Source organism: Colletes gigas, unplaced genomic scaffold (genome assembly GCF_013123115.1).
Source record: "Colletes gigas isolate AHSC1104 unplaced genomic scaffold, ASM1312311v1 Colletes_gigas_Sc00030, whole genome shotgun sequence".
Classification (NCBI taxonomy): Eukaryota; Metazoa; Arthropoda; class Insecta; order Hymenoptera; family Colletidae; genus Colletes; species Colletes gigas.
This window is the reverse complement of record NW_025106659.1, coordinates 1,339,299-1,366,419: the sequence shown is the minus strand read 5'-3', so window position 1 is coordinate 1,366,419 and position 27,121 is coordinate 1,339,299. Positions and strand designations below refer to the sequence as shown.

Sequence of the window (27,121 nt, the reverse complement as noted above, 5' to 3'; positions counted from 1 at the left end):
AAAGTGCGGAGGATTTCGATTGTCTGTCTTATCACCAAAAATGATTGTAATTGACCCCTGCAACCAAAAATAATTTTTTTACAACGATTTGAAATTTTTTAATTTTGTCGTAAAATTTCACACATTTTCGAATTTTTTTCTGGAAAATGGGTAGGATTTCGGGGGTATGCGTATTCACCAAAAATGATTGTAATCGACCCCTGCAATCGAAAATAATTTTTCCAGAATAATTTGAAACTTTTAGGCACCTACCCCTTGTCGATTTTTCTCATAACATTGTTTTTGATTTTTAATAAATTTGTTTGATATTCTACGAAATTGTTGTTTAGTACTTTTTTGTAGGCATTCATGAACTCTACTTCCCCCCAAAGTTTCATTGAAGTATATTTACTATTGTAGGAGTTATGGCTGTTTGAAAATTGGACCATTTTTATGGGGTTTTCGTCATTTTGGGAGGTCAAGCATCAACTTTTCGATTATTTTTTGAATTTCTACATATTCTTCACTAAAATACGCGTCGTTTGCATTTCGAAACATTAAAATCGTCCGAACCGTTCGGGAGTGATGATGTTTTAATGATTTGCATGAAATTTCCGGGGTACATTCTGGCCATACATTATATTTTCGTTTAGGAATTTTTTTCTCGAAAGTGCGGAGGATTTCGATTGTCTGTCTTATCACCAAAAATGATTGTAATTGACCCCTGCAACCAAAAATAATTTTTTTACAACGATTTGAAATTTTTTAATTTTGTCGTAAAATTTCACACATTTTCGAATTTTTTTCTAGAAAATGGTTAGGATTTCAGGGGTATGTCTATTGACCAAAAGTGATTATAATTGACGTCCGCAACTGCAAATTATTTTTCCAGAACGGTTTGAAATTTTTTTTTTCGTCGAAAAATTTAGCCACCTACCCCTATCGATTTTTCTTAAAAATTCGTTTTTGATTTTTAGTACTTTTGTTTGCCGCGCTATAGAAAAGTTGTTTAATAGTTTTTTGTAGGTACCTATGAACTCTACTTCAGAAAAAAGTTTCATTGAAATACATTTACTATTGTAGGAGTTATGGCTGTTTGAAAATTGGACCATTTTTATGGTGTTTTTCTCATTTTGCGAGGTCAAGCTTCAACTTTTCGATAATTTTTGGAATTTCTAAATATTCTTCACTAAAATACGCGTCGTTTGCATTTCGAAACATTAAAATCGTCCAATCCGTTCAGGAGTTATGATGTTTTAATGATTTGCATGAAATTTTCGGCTATACATTACAGTTTCGTTTAGGAATTTTTTTCTCGAAAGTGCGGAGGATTTCGTGGGTATATGTATTGACCAAAAATGATTGTAATTGACCTCTGCAACCGAAAATGATTTTTTCAAAACGATATGAAACACGTGAAATTTCAGGGGAATCATTCATTCATGATCAGACATTATATTTTCGGTAACGAATTTTTTTCTCGAAACTGGGTAGGATTTCGGGGTTATGTGTATTCACCAAAAATGATTGTAATTGACCTTCGCAACCAAAAATACCTCTTGTAATTCCGAAACTTTTTAAAATCTTTATGCTTTGTTTCCTGGGCTTCTCGCGACTATTGTCCAACTTTGAACATTAATAATTCAAAAAGGTGGACGAAAGTGATTATGATTTTTATATATTAACTAAAAGAAAGCATCCTGAAAACATTGAGATATGTTCGAACGTGGAACAACTTGAGACTCAAAGGATATTCCTTGTCAATTGTAAAAATATTGACAATTTTCTGTAGTACATTGAACATTACGTTCGTAGTACTTTAAATACAATAACTTCAGCTGTAATTAATATGTTTTAATGGAAAATAATGCTGTTTATTGTAGAAAAGAAGCGAAGAAAAAAAATGATCGAAATCGTCAAAATATCGTGAAAAAGACAGTACATTTTACGAGCGCCAAACGTACATTTGAAAATGTTAAACTTTAACAGTTCGATACAGCTGTAATTTATAATTAATTTTATCAATTCTTTCATTTTTAAGGTCAGTAGATATTTGAAAGCTAATACCAATTGATTAAAAAGTTCATTTTTTGGTAAAATGTCACTAAAAAATCTTCGATCCAGCCACTGTGCGGCAGGCTGGCGAGGACTGCTCTAACTGCTCGTTTCAGCATCAAAGGAAATTGCAAACAAACGATTTAAATGACTTTAACTGAAGTCAGACGTAAAGCGGTAAAATTTTAAAAAATAGTTCGCTTATTAGTCAACTATTGGCGGTGTGATTTTCCAAGGATCAATTAATATAGTTTGGAGAGTACGCGGTGTAAACGATTGCTGAACGGCGCGGCGTTCGCAGATCATTTAATTGGATTTTGAAACGGGCATTGTTGCCACAAGAAACAGCGAGAAAGAAAACGTCGGGCGAGGGCGATGTTCGCGAAAAGCTGTGGCTGCGCTCGTTGAAATGCAAGCTCTTTTATAACGCGCCACTGGGCTTACACCCACACGGCGCTCGTTAACCCGGCCATCAGTTTCACGCATGGCGCCGCAAAAAAGCATGACGACAGCACCAAACGTACCCGGCTCTCCGCTGTTGACTTTCCCCACGCCCCTTTCCCCTCCACGCCCCCTCGATCCTGCCATCCGTCCTTTTATTCCTGATTTTTCAATTTCTACCCGTTGCATTACGTTTCCCGGCGCGGTTGCGAATCAGTCAATCCTTCTCTCGCGGCGGCCGAACCTACCGATTGTTCGACTGCCCGAATCGATTTGGTTGGCAAACACCGAACCGTTTGATCTCGCGTCCTTCGAAATGGGCGCCGACGAGTATCGAATTGATTGAAATTTCGAAGACGTTCGATAAAAAGTTCGAGGTCGTGGAGCGTCGAGAAATAAGGGAAACGAACGTGGGTCTTGCAAATTACACGGACACCCTGTGCGACCAGACTTGGCCACTTTTTAAATAATTGAAATCTTACGTTATTGTTGGTTATTAAACGCAGTTAAGGGAATATTTATTAAAAGCTCGATGTAATATACGCCATAAATACAGAACAACTCGTCAGAGATGCGACATGTAACACATACGGTTGAATGAACAGTTGTTACCAACAGTAACAAGAACAGATGAGGCTAATGCCTATACGGGTATAAGTAGGCGCCGAAAGACGCGTTCTTAAAATGTCCGTGCATCGTCGTGTGAACACACCCAATTGCTCACAGTTATTTTATTTCATAATTATTTTCATGCTTGTGATCACTTCTGAAGTAATTGTGAAATTAAACATAATATTCGAATATTCGAAATTGCGCTTCGATCGTGAATTCTGAGCCTGGTTTGCAATTTTTGTTCACGGTTGAAGTATTTCTTTATGAAGAAATTATTGCTTTAAACAAATTGTTGCAAAGGTTTCGTAAAATAAATCCTTTTTTTAATTATTATTTCCAGGATTATTTCTTTTGGTCTATTTAAACGAAAGGAATAATGAAATAACTTATTATTCGCGAATCGCTTTATGTCGAATGAATTGCAATTATCTTTATTTTCAGATAACGGTCAAAAAATAAATTATTTCAAATAGATATTTATTGTTTTATATAATACTAATATTACTAATTTAATTTCAACCGTATCTGAAAATAAAAATAGTTATATTAGTAATACTTACAGTATTATTACTGTAATATTAGTACAATTAAGATATTTTTTATTTTATATAATACTAATATTACTGATGTAATTTCAACCGTATCTGAAAATAAAAATAGTAATATCAGTAATACTTACAGTATTATTACTGTAATATTAGTACAATTAAGATATTTTTTATTTTATATAATACTAATATTACTAATTTAATTTCAACCGTATCTGAAAATAAAAATAGTAATATTAGTAATACTTACAGTATTATTACTATAATATTAGTACAATATTTGAATTATTGGATATTATTGTTCCTCGTGCTAAAATTTTAGTAAAGAAGCGTCCACGGAAAAAGTGGAAATGTCAATTTTGTGGAATTTTGAGTTGCATATTTTTTTCTCGCATATCATATCGCATTAAAAATCAGACTTTCTTCCGAGCTTTATAGGAAAAAATATGGGAATAAAAATAGTTTTCACTTTTTGAGTTTAATGTATTAGATATTTCTTAAAATTTTAATATCATAATAAAACGAAGAATAAAATGATATATGAGAAAATATAAAATTTTGGCATTATATCGATGAATAAATGTTTCTTTTCCGAGCAACACCAAAATTTGGTATCCTTCACTCTACTCGTGGATCTTTCGAACATCGTGGCCATTTCTAGACGTGGAAAAGTGTCATGGCAGTTAACATTTTAATTACATTATTATCTAAAAAGGGCTATCCGCGTCCAAGTAGCCGAAACGTCGATTAAATAATGAGACCATAGTAGTAAAATTGCGTGATCAGAAATGATTTCACTACGATCACCGCATAATGTTTCGGTCGCGGTGAAAACCGCAGACTAAACACAGCGTGCCAATGAATTGCGGCTGATGTGAAGCGCAATTGTGCGTGTCTGAATTTCGGAAGACGTGCACAATATGACACATATGTATGCTATATATATTGACGAGCGGTGAACCGTGTGAACGCGTTTACGACCGTCGAGAATTTTCGAATTCACGCGAAATGGTGGCGCTCCCGTTGACGATAAATTTCACCCTTGTTCCAGGATTGCTCAGGCTGCAGCAGATCTATCAAGGCTTGAAACCGGGGAACGAGTCGTTTCAGGTGGAAACTGTCAAACGAATACAAAACATGTCCGAGGCGATTGATTTCCTGCGCAGCTTGGAGGAGCTCAATCGGTGAGTTTGGATTAGGTCGGAGCGATTTAATTGAACTCGACTCTTATCGGGAATTTGGAAAAGACTTTCATCGACAAGTGAGCGAAATCGGTTTCGTTACATGCAGGGTGTTCGGCCACCCCTGGGAAAAATTTTAATGGGAGATTCTAGAGGCCAAAATAAGACGAAAATCAAAAATACCAATTTGTTGATGGAGGCTTCGTTAAGAAGTTATTAACGTTTAAAATTCCACCAGTACTGAATTTTTTTTCTAGCAAATGGATAGGATTTCAGGGGTATGTCTATTGACCAAAAATAATTGTAATTGACCCTCGCAATTGAAAATAATTTTTCCAGAACGATTTGAAACTTTTTAATTTTGTCGAAAAATTTCATACCGCGAATTTTTTTCTAGAAAATGGATACGATTTCAGGGGTATGTCTATTGACCAAAAATAATTGTAATTGACCCCTGCAACGGAAAATAATTTTTCCAGAACGATTTGAAATTTTTTTTTTCGTCGAAAAAGTTCAGCACATGCCCGAATTTTTTTCCCGAAAGTGGGTAGGAATTCGGGGGTATGTGTATTCATAAAAAATGATTATAATTGAGACCCGCAACCGAAAATAATTTTTCTAAAATGATTTGAAACTTTTCAATTACGCCGAAAATTTTAGTGTCGATTTTTCTGATAACATTGTTTTTGATTTTTAATAAATTTGTTTGATGTTCTACGAAATTGTTGTTTAGTACTTTTTTGTAGGCATTCGTGAACTCTACTTCCCCCCCCCCAAATTTCAATGAAATATATTAACTATTGTAGGAGTTATGACTATTCGTTTTTCATTTTTTGTAATTTTATTTAACGCGCTATAGAAAAGTTGTTTAATAGTTTTTTGTAGGTACCTATGAACTCTACTTCAGAAAAAAGTTTCATTGAAATATATTTACTATTGTAGGAGTTATGGCTGTTTGAAAATTGTACCATTTTTATGGCGTTTTCTTCATTTTGCGAGGTCAAGCATCAACTTTTCGATTATTTTTGGAATTTCTACATATTCCTCACGAAAATACGCGTCGTTTGCATTTCGAAACATTAAAATCGTCCCATCCGTTCAGAAGTTACGATATTTTAAAAATTCGCTTAAAATTTCGGGGAACCATTTCAGACCACAAATTATATTTTCTGTAAAGAATTTTTTTCTCGAAAATGCGTAGGATTTCGGTGGTATGTCTATTGACCAAATATAATTGCAGTTAACCCCTGCAATCAAAAATAATTTTTTTGGAATGATTTGAAATTTTTTAATTTCGTCAAAAAATTTCAGGACCTACTCGAATTTTTTTCTCGAAAGTGAATAGGAATTGAGGGGTATGTGTATCCACTAAAAATGATTGTAATTGACCCCCGCAATCGAAAATAATTTTTCCGTGAATAATTTGAAATTTTTGAATTTAATTTTTTAATAACTTTTTAACGAAGCCTCAGTCAAGAAATTGATATTCTTGATTTTCGTCTTACTTTGGTCTCTAGAATCTCCCATTAAAATTTTTCCGGGGGTAGCCTAACACCTTGTATAATTAGATAACTTAACGCCTTCTACAGTAAGCAACTATGACTATTTTCGAGGAAAATTTGTCGAAAAATGAATTATCGCAAACATTAGTGCGAGAATGTCACTTACCATAAATTGTAACGTAAAGATTTTGAGGAACTTGAACATTTTTAGAATAAATCACGTGCAAAATTTTTTAAGCTTTTGGAGGCCTCACTGTAAGAGATAACATTTAAAATAATTCCAGAAAGATATTTTACACGACTTTTTTTCTTCAAATTATAGAAATCCAAAGATCAACGTTTCGGTTAAGTGTGCTCAAACTTACGAGCGACAGCGTTTTTTTAAAAACCCAAACTCGATTCGTCGTTTCATCGAAGTTCTTCGATTTCGCGTAACCAAAATCTATGGAATTATTTGCATTTTCGAGTCTATGAGAATGTATAACGTTTGAAGAATGAAGAGCACATAATCAAGAAACGTCACAAGAGAAACAAAAAGTTGATACCTAAAGATTACTGTATTTTTCTATTCCGTATATCGTTGAGTCTAATAAAATTTCTAATCTTATTGATGACAATTTACTCTAGCCATTTCTCGTAGTCCTAATAAACCAGAACTCTTTTACATGATGCTTAGCAGTAATCGAAATACAGCTGGAAAAGGATTGATTTATATATATTATAATAAATCGAAAACTTAGAATTGTAGACATTAGCGAAGCAGAAAGAGCACTAAAGAATAAAATGTTTCTTTAGGATATCAAGAAAACTATTTTTAAAAATCTGTCGTCAATTTGTGCACTTAACCAATTGTTACTGTTCACGATTAATTTTATTACAGAAAATATTTAAGACGATATTTACGTTGTTGCATTCCATTTACGTTTCTCGTTTCGTCGAAAACGTTAAAGGAAAATAATGAATCACCTGTTACAACTACAACAGAACGTTATTGAGATATACAGGACTATATTTTAAGAACCGAAATATTTTTCCGTGCGATGGGAAAGCTTCCGCCAAAATATTGGTCGCGCGCGTTCGCGTAATAGTATAGGTTATTATTTTTGGGGCGGTGAATACTATCCGCATTGGTGGAATCTGACGGATCACGCTTTTGTGGGAATACGAGTGGTCACCGCGTATCTCGGCCACAATTTACCGCCGGCTACGCATTTGCATGACCCGGGTAATCAACAACCCGCCCCGACAATGAGCTCGAATCGAATGAACATTGTAGTTACTGAAATCAAAACGCAACAATTGCGAATTGTCGCCACGCAACGGTTCGTTTCGCCATGACTGTATCATTGGAATATCAAATTTGCAGACAAGCTTTTATTCGCGATATAGCTTCTTACTTTCTGGCCAATAAAAAAGAAAAATTTACAAATACTCAAGAATCCCTGATCACGTTTCGACTATTGAAAAAAAAAATTCCTTTAATTCGTGTATGTTCGAACTCAAGTTTACTTTTATGTTGTTCGTTTCTTCCAATACACAGGGTGTTCGACCACCCCAAAATAAGACGAAAATCAAGAATACCAATTTGTTGATTAAGGCTTCGTTAAAAAGTTATTAACGTTTAAAGTTCTATAACGCGCACGCAGCTGTTCGCAGATTGCCGTTCTACATGCGGAACTTTAAACGTAAATAACTTTTTAAAGAAGCCTCAATCGACAAATTGGTATTCTCGACTTTCGTCTTATTTTGGCCCCTAGAATCTCCCATTAAAATTTTTCCCAGAGGTGGCGACACTCTGTATATTCGTTATTTGTAATCTTTTCTAAAAATGTTCCAAACAAATCTTACAGAGAATTAAACATAAAAGAGTCAAATAAACTTTCTTTTATATATATATATCCTACGTATGCATACACGAATGAAAGAAGTAGAATCTAATAGAATGCCCCTATATATCGAACGGTTTTTGAATAATGCCATAACCTCCATTATAATCTCTCCATTTTTGTCAAACCAAATATCATCTTCCACGTATGATTCGTTTTCTCAGTCTGTCCAAAAACACGAGCCTTTCAACATGAATGAAAACAGTAAATTTGAACTTTTCACAGATGGAGCAACAAATACGTGGTGCTCGATTGCCCCACAGACATGGCGAAGAACATTGTTGTGAGTCACGTGAGGGACGTAGCGCTGGGGAAAAGAACGTATCACTATTTGTTAAGTGGATTGGTAAGTAATTATGCAGGGTAGATCAAACTCTAGTTATCAAACTCTAAAATCGTAAACGTTCGCAACACCGAATGCATCTCACTTTTACGTTGCAATTCACAAAGATAAAGGGACGACTGAGATAATTAAAGACATTCGAATTCGCTCGAAGCACCGCAAGGAAGCAGAATGTTCGCGCGCGTTGGAATACACCAGACAAGACAGCATATATTTAGCGGTTTCGGTCGAGTAGCATGGCGCAGGAATGCGTCCTTATTTAAGGATACTGATGGCATAAACGTTTATACGAATTCCTTGCAACCTCAATGAGAAATATTATCCATTAAAGCACTGGCTTCGAGTAGCTTATTAAAGTCGTATCGCTAACGTGCGATTTTTTACTGTATTTTCAACTTGTTTTTCATCTACCTCTCGTTTATTTTTTTATCCCAATCTGCAGTTCAATTTTCTAGTTTAATGAAACAAACAGTTCTCTGGTATAGAAATACTAAATTGTAATATACGATTGTTTGTGCTTTGTTCTACAAGTCTATATACAGGGTGTTCGGCCACCTCTAGCAAAAATTTTAATGAGCGATAGTAGAGGCCAAAATAAGACGAAAATCAAGAATACTAATTTGTTGGTGGAAGCTTCGTTAAAAAGTTATTAACGTTTAAAGTGCCGCTCTTACTGAATTTTTTTCTCGAAAATGCGCAAGATTTTGGGGGTATGTCTATTCACCAAAGTGACTGTAATTGAACCCTACAACCGAAAATAATTTTTCCACAACGATTTGCAATTTTTTAATTTTCTCGAATAATTTCACACCTTCTCTATTTTTTTTCTCGAAAGTGGGCAGGATTTCGTGGGTATGTCTAATGACAAAAACTGATTGTAATTGACCCCCGCAACAAAAAATAATTTTTCCACAACGATTTGCAATTTTTTTTCTCCGTTGAAAAATTTAGGCACCTAATTGGATTTTCAGTAAGAAATTTTTTTCTCGAAAGTGCGTACGATTTCGGAGGTATGTGTAATGATAAAAAATGATTGTAATTGATCCCCGCAACCAAAAATAATTTTTTTAAAACGATTTGAAAAATTTTTTTTCGCCGAAAAATTTCAGCACCTACTCGATTTTTTTTCTCGAAAGTAGATAGGATTTCGGAGGTATGTATACTCACCAAAAATGATTGTAGTTGACCCCCGCAACCGAAAATAATTTTTCCAGAACGATTTGAAATTTTTGAATTTAATTGTTAATAACTTTTTAACGAAGCTTCCATCAACAAATTAGTATTCTTGATTTTCGTCTTATTTTGGCCTCTACTATCGCTCATTAAAATTTTTGCTAGAGGTGGCCGAACACCCTGTATATTTCTGAAAAGAAAATTCTATAAATAAAAATGTTGATTAAAACGAATGAATATTTCTTCAACTCTTAATGTTTAATCATGGAAATACCAAACGAGAACATTTTATAATATTAAATAATTCTTGTATATTTCCACCATAAAAACATTAAGAGTTGAAAAAATATACATTCGTTTATATTAACATTTTTATAAACTTTTCTTTTAAACTACGCCATTTATACAATTTCCATATAAATCACACTCTGAGCATTTTATTGTCTCCTGAAAAAATTCCTTTCTGTCTTCCTTGCGTAATGAAGACCATAATACAGTAGTGCCCACATAAATGACCAAGCTCGGGACATTCTAGAGGGAGATTCTAGAGGCCAAAATAAGACGAAAATCAAGAATAGCAATTTCTTACTTGAGGCTTCGTTAAAAAGTTATTAAAAAATTAAATTAAAAAATTTCAAATCATTCTTAAAAAATTATTTTTGGTTGCGGGGCTCAATTACAATAATTTTTGGTGAATACACATGCCCCTGAAATCCTACCCACTTCCGAGAAAAAAATTCAAGTATGTACTGAAATTTTTAGACGAGATTACAAAATTTCAAATCATACTAAAAAAATTATATTTAGTTACAGGGGTCAATTACAAGAATTTTTGGTGAATAGACATACCCACGAAATCCTGCGCATTTTCGAGAAAAAAATTCAGTACAGGCGGAACTTTAAACGTTAATAACTTCTTAACGAAGCCTCCATCAGTAAATTGGTATTCTTGATTTTCGTCTTATTTTGGCATCCAGAATCTGCCATTAAAATTTTTCCCAAGTTACACGCGACACGCTCGATGTTCCAATCTTCAATGGGATAAAACAACATGAAACTGATTGTGGGATAATATCGGTTCGTTGAAAAGTACATTAACAGGTATTAATCGGTACGTTGAATAAATTTAAAAAAAATACTCAAAACATTTTTAAATATTGACTTTCTGCTTACTTCTCGTTTCATTGCACTTTTATTTAACCCTTTGTTTCGTTTCGGTATACGATCGAACTAGAGCTCGTTTATAAAGAAGTAACCGACTGTTCCTTTTGCGATTCGAGATCTGCAGTTGATCGAGTAATCTTAGATAAACAAAGACACGCTGGTATCTATAAACCACCGTTTGCCTTTTATTTGCGAGGATTTCTAAGTGGAAGCACTCGAATCCACGGAATCGTCCCACCCACCAGCGGCGCTTCGTATATTTTATGTGTCAGTACAAGCACACTATTTTCGTATAATCAGATAATGGACGACCGATGGGAGAGCGAGGTGATCGAGTACGGTGCTATCAACATCACCGGTTTTCGCATCGTGGACGCTACTCGGCCGTACGTCAAAGACTTCCTGGCCGCCTGGCATCGCCTCGACCCGGCAACGTACGAAGAAGCTGGTCGCGAATCAATTTCCGTACGTATGTCCCGCGTTAACCATTTTCTCTCGTCGTTTCCGGAATCATTGGATGTTCTCAAATTTGGAACTTGGGAAACTTGCATCACACATTTTTCCAATTCCCATTCGATATTTTCCAATATTTGCACGTGACAGTTCTTCTTCGTCGATAATCTCTGTTTTACCGACAAGGAGATTGCCAGTACCGATCGTCGCCAATTTTGATAAAATGTGGCTGGTTTGTGAGCTTATATCTATAACAATCTTAACTGTAATTATACCCGTAGATAGCCGGCCCGTTATGAAAAAAATAAGTATAATCCATCCGTGCTCCAATTTTCCGCCTTAAGCCTGCCAGTCTACTTCGGTTTTCTGCTTCTTTTCGGGCACCTGGCGTGGACTGTGTGCTAACGCTGTTTAGAGTCGAGGCCGGAAGAGGAAATCAAACTGAGGTCTGTAATCCAACTGGCGTAGATACCTGTCAAGTTCGAAGACGCAGTAAACGGGGAGCTCAACAACGAGCGTTTTTCTCTTGCATCGTCGTACTTATCTAGGTCCTTCCCTGTTCCTTTAGTTATGCTCTAAAACTAATAGTTGAAGAGTTATAATACTTTAAAGTTTACTCGTTAGAATGTTTATAAACACGAGTTTACGTGTAATGTCAATCGGTGTAAGATTAATAAAGTTTTGTATTAACACCTTTCGTTATCAAGAAAACTAATATTGGAAATCTATAAAATATGGCTCACACGACTAATTGTGAATCCCCAGGCACTGTATTTTGTATTATAACAATATTTTTGTAGATTATTTTAAATAAATTATCCTTGGAAAGTGTCGTATCTTGATTTAACCCTTTGCACTCCGAATTATATTTCAATTTTGTTATTGGCAGCTCCCAACGCTTTTAAGTGTTTTATTTGAAATGTACATTAACTAAAATATAGGGCAATTTAAACAAACAGAGGAACAAATAAATTCAATTAAATACTGTTTTATTTCCACTATTGTTGTATTTTGTAATTTTCAAGTGTACGATATCTATTTGGTTTGGATTTGACAAAATGTCGAGTCACACTCGACATAGGAGTGCAAAGGGTTAAGGAACCATTCTAATCGATCAGAATCTATACTGAAATTTGTTGTATTGAGACTTAGAAAATAATGCTGACAATCTATCATGAATTGTAAATTTTCATACAACGAAATTAATTAGAATGTTGTCGCATATACGTGTAAGACAGTTACTTTGTAATTCTATTGAAAATTTAGCCAAAATGGTGTAACGTTTCTTCATACAGAACTGTGATGGAGGTTTACAGTTGGTCATGTGTACTTTTCAAATTCAGGATAACAAAAGGTTTCCCAACAACATTTTATTCGGCATTTTCGACTTGTTTTTCCATGAACAAACACCTATTTCCTGGTTGCTCTACGATTACAACACATATAACCAAACTCACAAAAATGAAAATAAAAAAGATAAAAACAATTATTTTAATTAATTTCTAATAAAATCGAACGTTAGATATCTTTAACCATCCGATTATTGGAATGGTTATCCTGTATAAATCTATTTACAGTGAGTGTAAAAAGTATTCGTACACTAGACAATTTGAACGAAAACTTTGCAGAACTTTGTTTATTACAAAAGTATGTTAACAAAAACATGCATACATATTCTTAGAAATCTCTGGAACAAATGTCATTAACAACAAATTATTTATTTATATTTATTATGAAAATATTAACAAATTTCCAGAAATTGGCGTGAAATATACGTGTAATAAGTATTCGTACATTTCTAATTTTACAACAAAAACTGTAAATTTTAGTACATAAACGTAACAAAAATCAGTCTATTTGCTATTTTAGTATCTAGTGGGATTTCCTTTAGATTGTATAATCGCTTTAAGCCTTTGCGGCATTGAATTTACTAAATTCGTGGTTATAGTACTAGAAATTTTGTTCCATTCCTCTAAAAGTGCATTTTTTAAATCTTGTTTCGAAGAAATGCGATGGTCTCGAATTTTTTCTTCAAGATGACTCCATAAGTGCTCTATCACATTTACGTCTAGACACTGTGGAGGAATTTTTAATTGCTGCGGCATATTATATAGGATCCACTGACGTGTATTATAAGCATTATGCTTTGGATCATTATCTTGCAAAAATATATAATTGCCCTGTAACTGCATTTTATTTGCACTAACCTGAAGATGCTCTTTTAGAATATCGATGTACATTTTGTGATCCATGATACCATCGATAAAATGGAGGGATCCAACTCCGCTCGCACTCATAGAGCCCCAAACTGTGACTGATCCTCCTCCATGCTTTACGGTCGGCTTTAAATTTCTTTTTTCGTACTCGGTATTTTTTTTCCGCCATACTGTACATCGTCCATCTGACCCAAATATGTTAAATTTACTCTCATCAGTAAATATAATAAGGTTCCAGTGCTCCATAGGAACATTAACGTACTCTTTCGCGAATTGCAATCGTTTCTTTCTATTAATTTCATTTACGAAATATTTCTTACGAGCTATTTTGCCGTGATATCCTCTATCCCGTAAAAAATTACGCACTGTGCTACTGCATACATTAATGTACAGATCATTTTTAAGTTCAGCTGTGATTTTCACCGCACTTATCTTCGGATTTTGCTTTATTTTTTGAATTATCCATCGGCCGGTATACTCATATATTATTCGTTTACGTCCGTTTCTTGGATTATTTTTTACAGTTTTTCGATCGCCATATCTGTCAATGATTCCTTGAATCGTGGACCTCGGTCTATTTAAAACTTTAGAAATTTCACTCAGTGTTTTACACTTATTATGTAAATTTATAACAATTTTCCTTTCTTCTTCTGTGGTTGCGTAAATACATGTGAGGTGACTATGGAAGAGATTAAAATTCATTTCTGAATCTGTTGGTAACGTTGCAAAAGACACGAAATTGGTAATGTGGTTTCGAGACCCCACAAAAATAGGCCGCAAAAATAAATTGGATGAAGGATCTACTTCTATACCACATCTGTGACAACACTCTAAAATCTTTGATGAATCAATGAGAATCAAAACTAGCCTAGCGAAGAAGCTCTATATTTATGATGACCTATGCAAAGCGGATCGCAGCCAATTTGCTAATAATATTTAGTTTTTAATTAATAATTGCATTACCCAGCTAAGAGTGATACGATTATTAATTAAACGCTAAATAATATTACCCAGGTCTCACCACGAGGAGGTTGCTGCGAATGGAGACCCGCCCTAACCGATTCCCAACCACCCTCCATTAATAAAAATCTGTGACCAACAATCGTTGGTCGAAGAAGAAACAAACGAAAGTGCAATCAACGATGGAAACAATCAACGAAAGAATTTTTGAGAAAGAATTTGTTTCTAAATTCTCATCAACAAAACAGAGAAATAGACCAAAATATTGCCTGCCTGATATAATGAATAATATGGAAAATCAAACTCCTGCCTAACTATAAATCTAAATTCATTTACATCCTACCTATCTAATCATCTAACAAAATACATAGTAAATATATTCTTCCTTGTTGATCCTTCGACGAAGATTTCCTGAAACATACCGTTACATTCTACCTAACTATAAACCTAAATTATTAAAACATAAATTGAGCAATTTGAAACAAAATACATGAAATACATTCTTCTTTCTTCTTTCTTCTATCTTCTATTTATCCCACGATGATTTCCTGAAACACGAACAAAGCAATATCAAACAAAATTGTAAGAATTCTTAATTGTTACCTTTATAGACCTAAAACTTCCATAGGAATATGCTCTGTAACAGAAACTTGTTTAATAGATTAGTAAGAGAACAACACTGAATCTGTAAAACTACAAATACTACAACTACAGGCAAGTGCAGTGACAAAGTAAAAATAGTAGATAATATACGAGGTTACTTTGATTCTAAAATATATTTATCGCGAAATATCTTCTTGCACGTAAATCTAATGATATATTTTAATAAGTAAAGAAAGACTTTGGGTATCCAACGATATCGAAGATACCCAAAGTCGTCGACTAAATTATGAAAATGAATTTAATTATCGAAGAATGTAAAGAACAATCGGAAGCTACTAATTTGACACTCGTTCTAAAGTTAATATAATTATAAGTATTATAAATGATATTAAAATCATGACTCTACTTTCGATCGATATTACGATATTTGTCATATTGAAAATTGCGGCGTGTAAAAGCATCGCACGCTTGAATAAAACGCGACGCGACACGTGCTCATAAGCGTGCAGTGAGTGTGGGTATCAGATTGATCCCCCCCGGCCTTGATTATCAGAAAAGCAAGTCGCGCCCCTGACCCACGTCTATCGGGCCTCTCTACGTACAACCGCCGGGCCCTGGAGGACACACGGTCACAACAGGACCCGCTTAGTACTCGAGAACGGATATGGGTCAGGAACTCTCGCCGGAGGTCATTCTCTTTTCCGTATAAAGAGGAGAATATATGCGCTCGGCGAGGCCCCACTTAAGCTGAACCAAGCTGCACCGGGGTTGAAGCGGTAAGAGCTATCACACCTACTACACAGGCGTCACATGTTTCATTCTATCAAACAGAGGTGATCGAGCAAAACTCTCCGATCCTTTCGGTCGAGACATAATCTCGGAAAGCGAGAACCAGAGAACAAGCGAACGAGAGGAAGTTGTACTATTCATATATGTATATGTACTCATTATATATTCATTTTAAAATCAGTGTCAAATTAAAAATGAATCTACTATGACATTCGTCATCTTGAAAATCGCGGTGTGCAAGAAGATTATAATTTTAAACAAAAGATACTCAGATAAAACAATATACATGTGTTACTATTCACGGGTAACATTCATACCCGCGGTCACTACACTTGCCAAAGGTAGCACGTATACAACCAGTCGAAGCTTAAGTCTAGTTTAATTGTACCGAGCAATTATTTTGTTTAACCCCTTGCCTTACGATTTAATTTCCAACTGCAACTTAATATCAAAGCAGTCAGATACATAAATAAAGTTGAATTCACATCAAACAAACAAATAAAAATAATAAAATATAAATAAGTGGAGTGGACTTACTACTTGTTGTCAGTATATAGGGTAGTTACCACTGGATCAGCTGTAAAGTAAGAAAATATTCATATTATAGCAACGTCAGTTAGGCAAGCAAGGCAAAGTCAGTTCATTGAAACGAAATTGGTATCAAACGATAGAATAGAAGAGGGGAGAGAATTTTTAAACAGTTCTTACCGTAGTCATCACCGTCCGGCACTGGTCAGTAGTGGTCAGTAGTGGTCAGTAGTGGCAGGAACGCGAGCCAGCACTGGTCAGTAGTGGTCAGTAGTGGTCAGTATTGGTCAGCCCTGGTCAGCCATGGTCAGCGCTGGCCAGTAGTGGTCAGCAGCGGCCAGCAGAGGTCCCCGGTTCACTTCAGGCGATTTGTACACTCCCGAATCCGCGACGCGACTGAAGAATTCTTCGCAGTGACCCTGCTTATACGTCTAAGGTGATGGAAGGGTGGGGAGACCAGTCAGAGCCAAAGCTGGAGTTAACAGTTAAGACTGGCTTGTCTACGAAGAAACTATTTCGATTGGTCCCACCTCTTGACCATTTCTGGCTCCTCACTGGAATGCTGACCTCGATGTCAACCTCACTGTTGACCACTAGTGACCATAAGCTAGTCATTGTTGATCATCGACCCATTAAAACCGATCCATTACGAAGATTAAAGCCTTTTTACGAGGAGCCCCTTACAATTTGATGCATGATCTTTTTAACATTTTGTTCCACTTTGGAAGAGTACATCTCCACAACCAAAAATAATTTTTCCAGAACGATTTGAAATTTTTTGTGTTTTGCAGAAAAATGTCTGCACCTACCCCCGTCAACAATATTTTGAACAGGCTTGAAACACAGACGAGATATATGAATAGACCTTTCACCTTATGGACTTTCGCGGCCGAATCTGACTGCCATACCGACCTGAAAATTCGGAGGTGATTTTAGCGGCCTCTTCTCATGGATGGCAGTCAGTTGAGAAACTAGGCACTGAATTAGTATTGATGGACAGCCAGCTGTAGTGTGTGCGTAAATACATGTGAGTTGACTATGGGGGGGATTGAAAAAGACAGTACAGTATTATCAGATGGCAGACCCGTGCCCAAAGGGAGCTGCCCCACCACTTACACACACTGATGCCAACCACCTTGTATATGAGTTCTGGCGTTTCGTATCTCTTCGAAGATTCGAGAAAGGCGGCGAATGTCAGTCTATCCTTCTTGCTCTTAACACAGCCGAAATTCGATCTATGTAGGCGTATACAATGTATAAGCAAAATACCATAATGAAATTTTTAAATACTCTTAATCGATTGATTTCTCCAATGAAATTAATCGATTAATGTCCAATGATAGACCCTACAGCTTTAATTCCGTTAAAAAATAATAAAATTTATGTAATTTTATTTTTTGTCTCACTTCCTCTTGTGTTAATTTCTGAATTTGTTGATAACGTTGCGAGTGACACGAAAATGGTAATGGGGTCCCGGGACCCCAGAAACTCCGGCCGAAAAATTACATTACGTGAAAGGTCTATTCATATATCTCGTCTGTGATACTACCTATACCGACAGCGTCTCCAGCCATACTGATGCTAAGTATGTTTACATATCATGGATTATCTTGTAATCGTTCTATGTGGAATGTTACGAATCAAAGACTATACGAATACTTATTACGCGTATATTTTAGGTAAATTTCTGGAAATTTGTTAATATTTTCATAATAAATATAAATAAATAATTTGTTGTTAATGACATTTGTTCCAGAGATTTCTAAGAATATGTATGTATGTTTTTGTTAACATACTTTTGTAATAAACAAAGTTCTGCAAAGTTTTTGTTCAAATTGACTAGTGTACGAATACTTTTTACACTCACTGTATATTATTTAATATGCGCGAAAATATAAGCAAACATTTTATCTCGAGATTTGTCTATAATTTAAAAAACGAAAGATTGGGGATTCCATTACGAATAACATCCGAATCATACCGCCACCCGATCCGGGTCCGACACAGAATCGCCGAGTAGATCGACAGGCCAAACTGCACGACGGATGCAGCAATTATCGTGATTGATCCACGGACAATTTCCGTAGACGATTCTCCAACTTTGGCCATGTGCCCGACGTGCTCCTGTCCCCGTGAATCTGCGTGCGTCCCGAAGCTGCGATAAATAGTTTGCTCGGTTTCGCCACGCGAGTCAGCTTAACCGCGCTTCCCGGAAGCGTCGTCGGGGAAACTTAGCTTCGTTTTCGTTGCAATTGTTCATGACCGCGTACGCCACATAATTTCAATTGTTACGACAATTACGAACGACGCTCGAGTACGAGTAACTTGAAAACCAACTAACTTTCGCGCGCTACACCCTTTTTGTCCCTCCCTTGCGCCGATAGGACTCGTTACGCTCCGCAACTTCTGCTCCCTTGCTCGTTGAAGCAAGTCCTCGACGCACGAGAACTCGATTCGATTAACGACCGTGCAGCATTCCCGTTCTGCAATTAATTCACTTCCGCGCGTTACTTCCCGATCAATCGATTACTTTTGTTTGTCACTTTGAGATCGCGTGGCCTCGGATTATTCGCTATTTCGCGAAACAATTATTTCCATTGAATAACAAGTAGCCAAGCTTGCGCATATAATAAACAAAAGACGAAATTTACGGCTTCGAACGAACTTCTGTTACGTTTTGTTCGTGCAGTTTTGGAATTGGCCCTGCCTTAGACGCCATGACAGTCAATGGTCAGTTGAGGAGCGTATACAGGATGTTCGGCTACCTCTGGGCAAAAGTTTTAATGGGAAATTTTACAGGTCAAAATAAGACAAAAATCAAGAATTCGTCTTATTTTGGCCTCTAGAATCTTCCATTGAAATTTTTCCCAGGGGTGACCGAACACCCAGTATAGGAACGGGTAAACGGTCGAGCGCTTGCAAGAGAACAGCCCCTCTGGTGACGAGTAAGGGAAGTGTCGCCACAGATATGCTAAACAGGAATCGAAACCAAATTTTTTATATAATGATACTAGGTGAGGAAAAGAACATACTTTACGGAGATATAGAGAAAATTGGTAGGAGAAATATTTACAAATGAACGGGATGAGTAGGGAAGCATAACAAATTAGAATTATATATTTAAGGTGGGTGACAATAAATTCAGTGCTTTTAAATTTGTCACCCATGAGAAATTTATAAAGTAATAATTAAAATAACAAAATTAGTGTAAGATTTGTAGAGGGAATAAGCATCTTTTTATAGCGTTTCAAATTAAAATTAGAATATGCTGGCAAATATCTCACGCATCGATCGATTTTACTTTATACTTGGTCCATACGATCTGCGATCTCAATTAAAAAAATTTCGTTATTGCTTTTTGAAGCGGAATGTATCGATCAGACCAGGAATGTACAATTTATATTCCTAGTTTAATAAAAATATCTACAAAGTGAAACGGGGTTGCGTTATAATAGAGTAATATATTTAATTACATATTCGAAAAGACCTAGTTGTAATTTGTTCGATTCTTAAACTTCTCGTGAAGAACTATAAAGAATTTGTTTAAAAAATTCTTTAGTGTCTCTACAAAATTGTTAAGGCAGCAGTAAGAGCTAAGAATGAATTGAGAATGGTTTCATCGATAATTAAATTTTGTTCATTATTACTCGATATATAGCTATAACATTCGATTCTTTCATAAATCCTATATTGTCAGTGACTGATTTTATTAATTTATTTCTTGTGTACAACATCGCCCCAGTATATGTATACGATTCAACCTGAATAAACTTCAAATGCCACTTTTTTCTTACTCTATTTCTGAATAACTTGTTGGTGCTGTGTGTATGACTCACAGCAAGATGGAGATCAATCTTGCGCGGATATAGCGCTCTAAAACACTCCATTCCATGGGAAACGCTTCGGAGTGACGTGCAGTTTGTCCGCTAAAACGATTATTTTTTCGTCCAAGAAGTTTTCTTTTTCGACTGGTGCCTAGGAAATAAAACTTAGAGGCTTTAGAATCTACAATTTTCTTCCTATTCCTTTCTTCCAATTTTTCATTAGAGACTACGCAGCTAGTAGGTGAACATTTATCCACCGTGTTTGCTAGTTATCTCTGGATCTTCGTTATCTCAGAAACAAATTCTTGATATTATGAATATATTTGATTTAATATTATACAGGGTGTTCGGCCACTCCTGGGAATAAATTGTAATGGGAGATGCTAGAGGCCAAAATAGGACGAAAATCAAGAATACCAAATTGTTGTTAAAGGCTTCGTTAAAAAGTTATTAACGTTTAAAGTTCCGCCCGTACTGAATTTTTTTCTCAAAAGTGGATAGGATTTCGGCAATATGTCTATTGACCAAAAATGATTATAATTGACCCCTGCAACCAAAAATAATTTTTTCAGAACGATTTGAAATTTTTTAATTTTGTCGAATTTCACAACTTCTCGAATTTTTTTCTTGAAAGTGAGTAGGATTTCGAGTGTATGTCTAATGACCAAAAATGATTGTAGTTAATCCCTTCAGTCGAAAATAATTTTTCCAGAACTATTTGAAATTTTTGAACTTAATTGTTAATAACTTTTTAACGAAGCCTCCATCAACAAATTGGTATTCTTGGGTTTCGTCCTATTTTGGTCTCTAGCATCTCCCATTACAATTTTTCCCAGGGCTGGCCGAACACCCTGTATACGGTTGAAAAGAAACGAGTTAAAAGTTTATGAGAACAATTGGTGAGAGAACATTTAAGTGTTTTCGTGCACCAAAGTTTCAGGCTTTCACTGTGACATCGCAGAACAACTGTACAAGTTAAGGAAATTTGTGATACAATTTAATTCGATTGTCGTTTCTTGAAAAACGCCACGAGCTGCACGTTCTTTTTTTTTTTTGTTGTCACATCGAAACGAAAATTATGGCGATCGTTGGTGAGACTCTAATACTCATCCAACAATCTTCCACCCATTAGGCACAAGCGGCGCTGATGTACGACGCCGTATTTGTTCTCGTTGAGGCGTTCAACAAGTTTCTGAGGAAAAAACCGGACAGGAGTAACGTGAGGAGGACTGGAGTTGCTAGCAGCAGTCAGATTACGAATGGCACCCGGACGCTGGATTGCAATAACAGTCATGGATGGGTGACACCGTTCGAGTACGGCGACAAAATTTCCAGGCAACTAAGAAAGGTGAGTGAATTCGAAACCTAAGTATGTTACTACTGAACAAAAATATTAACATCAGAGTCTAATAAGAATTATAGTAGTGGAGCTGAGGCAATAGAGAGATATTTGATTCGGGTGTAATAACGTCCCAGGGCTTTTTCTGTGGAGTTATTTGAAAGATAGAATTTATTCAAATCCCATAGATTCTGTAGAGAATCTGAGAGAAAGAATCATACTGGAATGTACAGCAATAACAGCATCTTCTTCAATAGACATTTTTTGAAAATATCTCGAGATCTAATAATTTTTTTGCCATGGTACCCTAATCATTTTATACGTAGAATGAACAGAAGAATCGATCTGTGTAAAAAAAAAATATGCATTTCTATTTAAAGAAATGATGCAATTGTTAATGGCACATGCACTGCTGCATCTAAAAAAAATTTAAAAGCCTACAGATGTAGTGCTCTTCGAACCATTTATCTTTCTCCTTTGGCATTTTTGCGTAAATGCAATAATAACGGAGTTATGACTTGAAACAATTGTGTGGGCCACCCTGTATATGTATAGCAACCGAGGGGTCGGCCGAGCGCTTGTGAGAGCGCGACCCCTCTGGTGGCGAACATGGGAGGCGACGCCACACAATTTTTTCCTGTAATTGCAGGCTTACACGCAGCTAACATTTTACTTTGTTTAGTTTTACTTGTAGACAGCATACTAAAAATAGAAAATTCATTTTTATTACAGTATGTAGGTATGACTTATTTACTATGATATGACTTTTCTATTTGAGCACCGCTGTTCTAAATAAAAGTTTCAAAAGTCGGTGTATGCTAATTCGTTGTTAGTAATTCCCTTATAAGAGGAAGAACACGTTATTATTTCATTGTCGTCGGAATTCTCAATGAATATGTTTCTAAAACTCTTTGATATTCTTCACTATTCATTCTTTTAATGATAAAAGTAATTGAGAGCTTTTCTGATGTACTAAAACCTCCCAACATCATTACACTGCTTCCGCCAAATTAACACGTCACAAAAATCTTTTTCTCTTCGAATATCATGTCAATATGAATGGAGACCATCTGGTCCATCTGAATTAAATTTTTTTTCGTTGATCCAGATGAACTAGAAAATCATAAATGCAAATTTTAAAGAAAAGGTAGGAGACAAATTATATGCAGATACGATAAAGGTGTAGCGTGTTCCAATTCATACTCATGTCTTCACGAACGAATATTAAACGCCGAATTTTATGTATTTCTTTTAAGCACGGTACTTTTCTCATTTTTACCCGTTTAATTATTGGACTTTTCTATAAAACTCTTCGAACTGTGCAGTATAAAATATTTAAATTTATATTCACTATTTGGCGTGTGGTTCATGAAGTTAATTTTTATGGACGACTACTAGATTCTTTTAATATCATATTTAAAGTGTTAATGACACGTAATGAACGGTTCAGTTCTCTCGCAACATGTTTTAGCACTTATCTGATCCTTTTCGAACTTTGTTAATTTTTCCCCTTTAGGCATTTTTAAATTATTTCGATATCAGTACAAATTATTCGAGTTTTATAAGAATAAATAAATGTCAGACTTTTCTTCTAAGTAGCATTATTTATTACGATATAACAGTAACAGTCCATTTCAAGCGAGTTCAAAATAAGTGATCTATCCTATATTTAGCTTCTTTCATTTTTTTAAATAAATTAAACAGTTAGTTCTGATCTCAATAAAATTTTCCGAAGACTGAAGAAGTTTCAATTGCGTTTGATGGAAAACTCATTAGACAGCATAAAAATGAGAATTTTTCAACTATTTAATCATAATAGAGCGTTAAGTAATTATTGGAAACAATTTTCATTGTAAATAGTTTATAAACGCATGTTTTTTTTATAATTCAACTTATAGTTTTGTCCATCCTGCAAACAGCACTTTTCTCAAAAAGGTTAACAAGTCATTCTTTATGTAAATATTGCAAAATTTTTTCTCACAGTTTTATTTTTCGTGTATTTTTACATAATACTGCAAAAGGAAACAGCAATAGTTCTAACTATCACAATAAACAAGACAAAAATGAAGTAAACATATAATATTGGCTAGCAGTAGAGAAGTGGACGAAAACATATTTCTATATTCTCTATGTTTAAAATAAGAAAATCTACGTTTTATATATATCACATGGCACGTGATATCTACAGAATGAGTATTAAAATTTCATATTGGAAGGACATATATCGCAGAAATTAGAAAAAATGTGTATACACGAAAAAATTATAAGACGATTAGCCAATTTACGATTCTTACGATTTCTGTCGGTAACTGGAGGTCAATACAAAAGCGAAAACCTAGCATTTATTTACAATATAATTGCATTTATTTAAAAGGAATTTAAGCAATGGGTCATCGAAAATTGTTAGATAAACGCATAATGGAATGAATAATAATGTTGCAGTCAGAAAATTATACGATTGACAAAATTGCATACGTATTAGACGGAAGTCATTATACTATATGTTTCAACAAATCCAAAAGCCATGGAAAAACTAAAAAAAGTGGGAAATCTTGTATGAGAACTGAGAATTTTGCAAATTGCTTCGAATTTTAAGAGAACTACGAGACAAATCGCTGAGAAAACGTAGGTGCAAATAAATTTAAGAAACATCCGTCGTATTTTAGAAAATGGTACCTGGTTATAGAAACAAGGATTGACAGAATTAGTTTAAATGTTGAATGGAGAAATAAATTTCCGTCGAATTGTCTGTCTGGAAAGAGTCTGGAAAATTGTCAAAGCATCTATTTTGGAGGAGCCACTAAACAAGAAGCTATAACAGTACTGTACATACTTATAAGTAGACTGCGGATCTTCATGCAAATTCATATTTTTGTTAATAAAATTATTGAAATTGTAGCTTTGTAGAGGGTTGTCTCAACCCCTAGATATAATAATTCGTACCTTACTTTAAGTATTTCTTATATTCTTGCGTGTTAAGTGCATTCTGTAGTTTTTTGAGAATTAAAATTTCCCATAAATGCATAAACATCCGCAGTCTACTTATAAGAAATACACGTACCTGTAAAATCTCGATGCAAAATAGTTTATCTTTCGTATATTTAAAAAAAAAGCAATAGTTCTAGCTGTCGCAATAAACGAGCCAAAAAATGAAGTGAACTCATAATATTGGCCAGGGGTGTATCATTGGACAGACTACGTGCAGTTAATATTTCACGGATTAACTTCAATGTTGTTGATACCACGAGGATGATGATTCGTCCTGAAATTACCGAAGCGCGGGAAGAGGCGCAGAAATACTCAATACGTTTCGAATACCGTGACGACCGAAATTGCCAGGGACCCTTTCCAACGTCTCTCTGCTCCTGACAGTAATTGGCGGTTTATTCCGACTCTAACGGAATTCCTGCGTCTACGTCAGATCGTTCTTCTACATTCGCCAGTTCATGTACATACGTATATGTACGGCAACAGTCACACCGGAAGTCCTCCTCCCCTTTTCCACTCTTCGACGGCTTGTTGCGCGACAAAATCAAACACGGAAACCTGCCAATAGCAGAGAAATCGTTAGCAACAGGAGACGCAAATTCTTTTCAGTAGGGAAAACACGAACAAGTAACGAAAGAAGCTTTGAGACGAGCGATATTCGAGGACGTCAGGCAAACTTTAACAAGGTTTCCAAATTTTCTATGGTAAACTCATTATAAAGTGCATGCCACCATTATTGGGCGCACAAGTGTTGGGGTTGTGTTTTTAGTACACTCTAAACAATTCTAAACAACTCATTATTATTTCAACACATTTATTTCTATTTTAACAATGAACGTACATATGTAGATATTTCTACACGTGTTCCCTCACAACGTCATTACACACTACCGGCCACTCTACCACGGGATTCCCCCTCATATTCCCCGTCCCAACGCTACCAACTACAACCAGTAAAAATAACTACACGATAAGAACATTATTTGCTTAAAATAACTTTTCACTAATTATATCTAAATATAAATGTTATTTGTCAAGTCAAAATACTTCGCTATGAGTACCATTCTCTTCAAAAACTAGATAAATATAATATTTTTGCAGATAGAAAGGTTATTTAAGGTACATTATAGTACAGTTTAGCAGGTTCATCGTGAATACAATTTCATTGAAATTGAATGATATTGGAAACATACTTTTCCAAGGATAAAGTGATTCGAAATTACCCTAACGGCTTCCTTTGAACAATCAAACTCTGGACAAATATTAAGTCTAAAAATCTAATAAAATAAATCTAAAAACATATGAAATTTTTATAACTGATGTTTTTTATATTTTATTACCAGGTCGAAATCGAGGGATTGACGGGGGAAATTCGCTTTAACGATGACGGTCGAAGACACAATTACACCCTTCATGTCGTCGAAATGACAGTTAACAGCGCCATGGTGAAAGTAAATATTTTTCCCCGCTACTAATTTGCCACATATTTCTTTGACTTTGCACTTCTATTTTTCCTAAAGTATACGCTTCCCGGTTTTACAATATTTTAGGAAACACGGAGATAAACTGCACCATTAAAAAATTCACTATCTCCTTTAATGGCAACTATTAATCAAATATACAAAACAGGATAAAAGTTTAAAATATCTTTCACTCTTTATAACTATAGGACACTTTTATACATACATATATACTTGTTCTATTGAAAATTCTACTCGTTCATGTTAGAAAAACATTCCATACATACGATACGAAGTAAAAGAAATGATACGTCGTAAACGTTCTTCGGAGCATGAAAGTTTTTACAGTGCTCTATCCGAAGGCAACTCGAAGTATCGAGTTCGATCGATTTATTTATTTACGAAAGGATGAAAAGAACAGAACTAGCAGGATACGATATATGCCAGCGCCTTAGTAGTGAATTAATAATGGTGATGTTAGTCTCTCGTGATAAAATTACAAATAACGTAGGCATCGGTGGCACTAATGTTCTAAAAAATAAGTCGAATTTATCGAAATACATCAGTTCGAAATTCTAGATTTAAGTACTCCCGAAAGTATAACATCTATGATTCATAATTTTTCTTCGAAGGTCGCAGAATGGACGGACGAGGCTGGATTCCAAGGGGTAGCAGCGAAATACATTCGACTTCGACCGCACTCGGAAATCGAGGAGAACAAAACTTACATTGTCACCACGATCGTGGTAAGAAATTGCTCTGCAGATTAATGTAACGCTTACCGCAGTAAATACGCATATTCTTGCCGCACGAAATTAACGAGTCTCCGGCGTTCCTCGATGCAGGAGGAACCGTACATCATGAAGAAGAAATCAGACACGGGAGAAACACTTGTGGGCAACGATAGCTACGAGGGTTATTGCAAAGATCTTGCTGATCTCATAGCGAAGAAACTGGGAATAACGTGTAAGTCCTCTGCAATATTTTATTAAGTTGATTCTATCGACCGATATTCTATTAAAATTCATCTTTCGTAATATCCTGATGCTAGAATGGACGAACTTTCCCATAGTGGCA

General features: G+C 35.3%; 1 protein-coding gene across 2 annotated transcripts in view; it reads left to right on the top strand.

Annotated features, from left to right (window-relative positions):
- The window catches only part of LOC122401933 (glutamate receptor 1-like), a 458,535-nt gene that overhangs the window by 415,234 nt on the left and 16,180 nt on the right, over nucleotides 1-27,121 (top strand). For both annotated transcript variants that reach the window (XM_043404374.1, XM_043404373.1), the window contains exons 5-11: nucleotides 4,687-4,819; nucleotides 8,430-8,550; nucleotides 11,185-11,349; nucleotides 21,390-21,605; nucleotides 25,928-26,035; nucleotides 26,677-26,790; nucleotides 26,890-27,010. In XM_043404374.1, coding sequence (XP_043260309.1) covers nucleotides 4,687-4,819; nucleotides 8,430-8,550; nucleotides 11,185-11,349; nucleotides 21,390-21,605; nucleotides 25,928-26,035; nucleotides 26,677-26,790; nucleotides 26,890-27,010 — 978 coding nt within the window. The remainder of the gene's footprint in view (nucleotides 1-4,686; nucleotides 4,820-8,429; nucleotides 8,551-11,184; nucleotides 11,350-21,389; nucleotides 21,606-25,927; nucleotides 26,036-26,676; nucleotides 26,791-26,889; nucleotides 27,011-27,121) is intronic.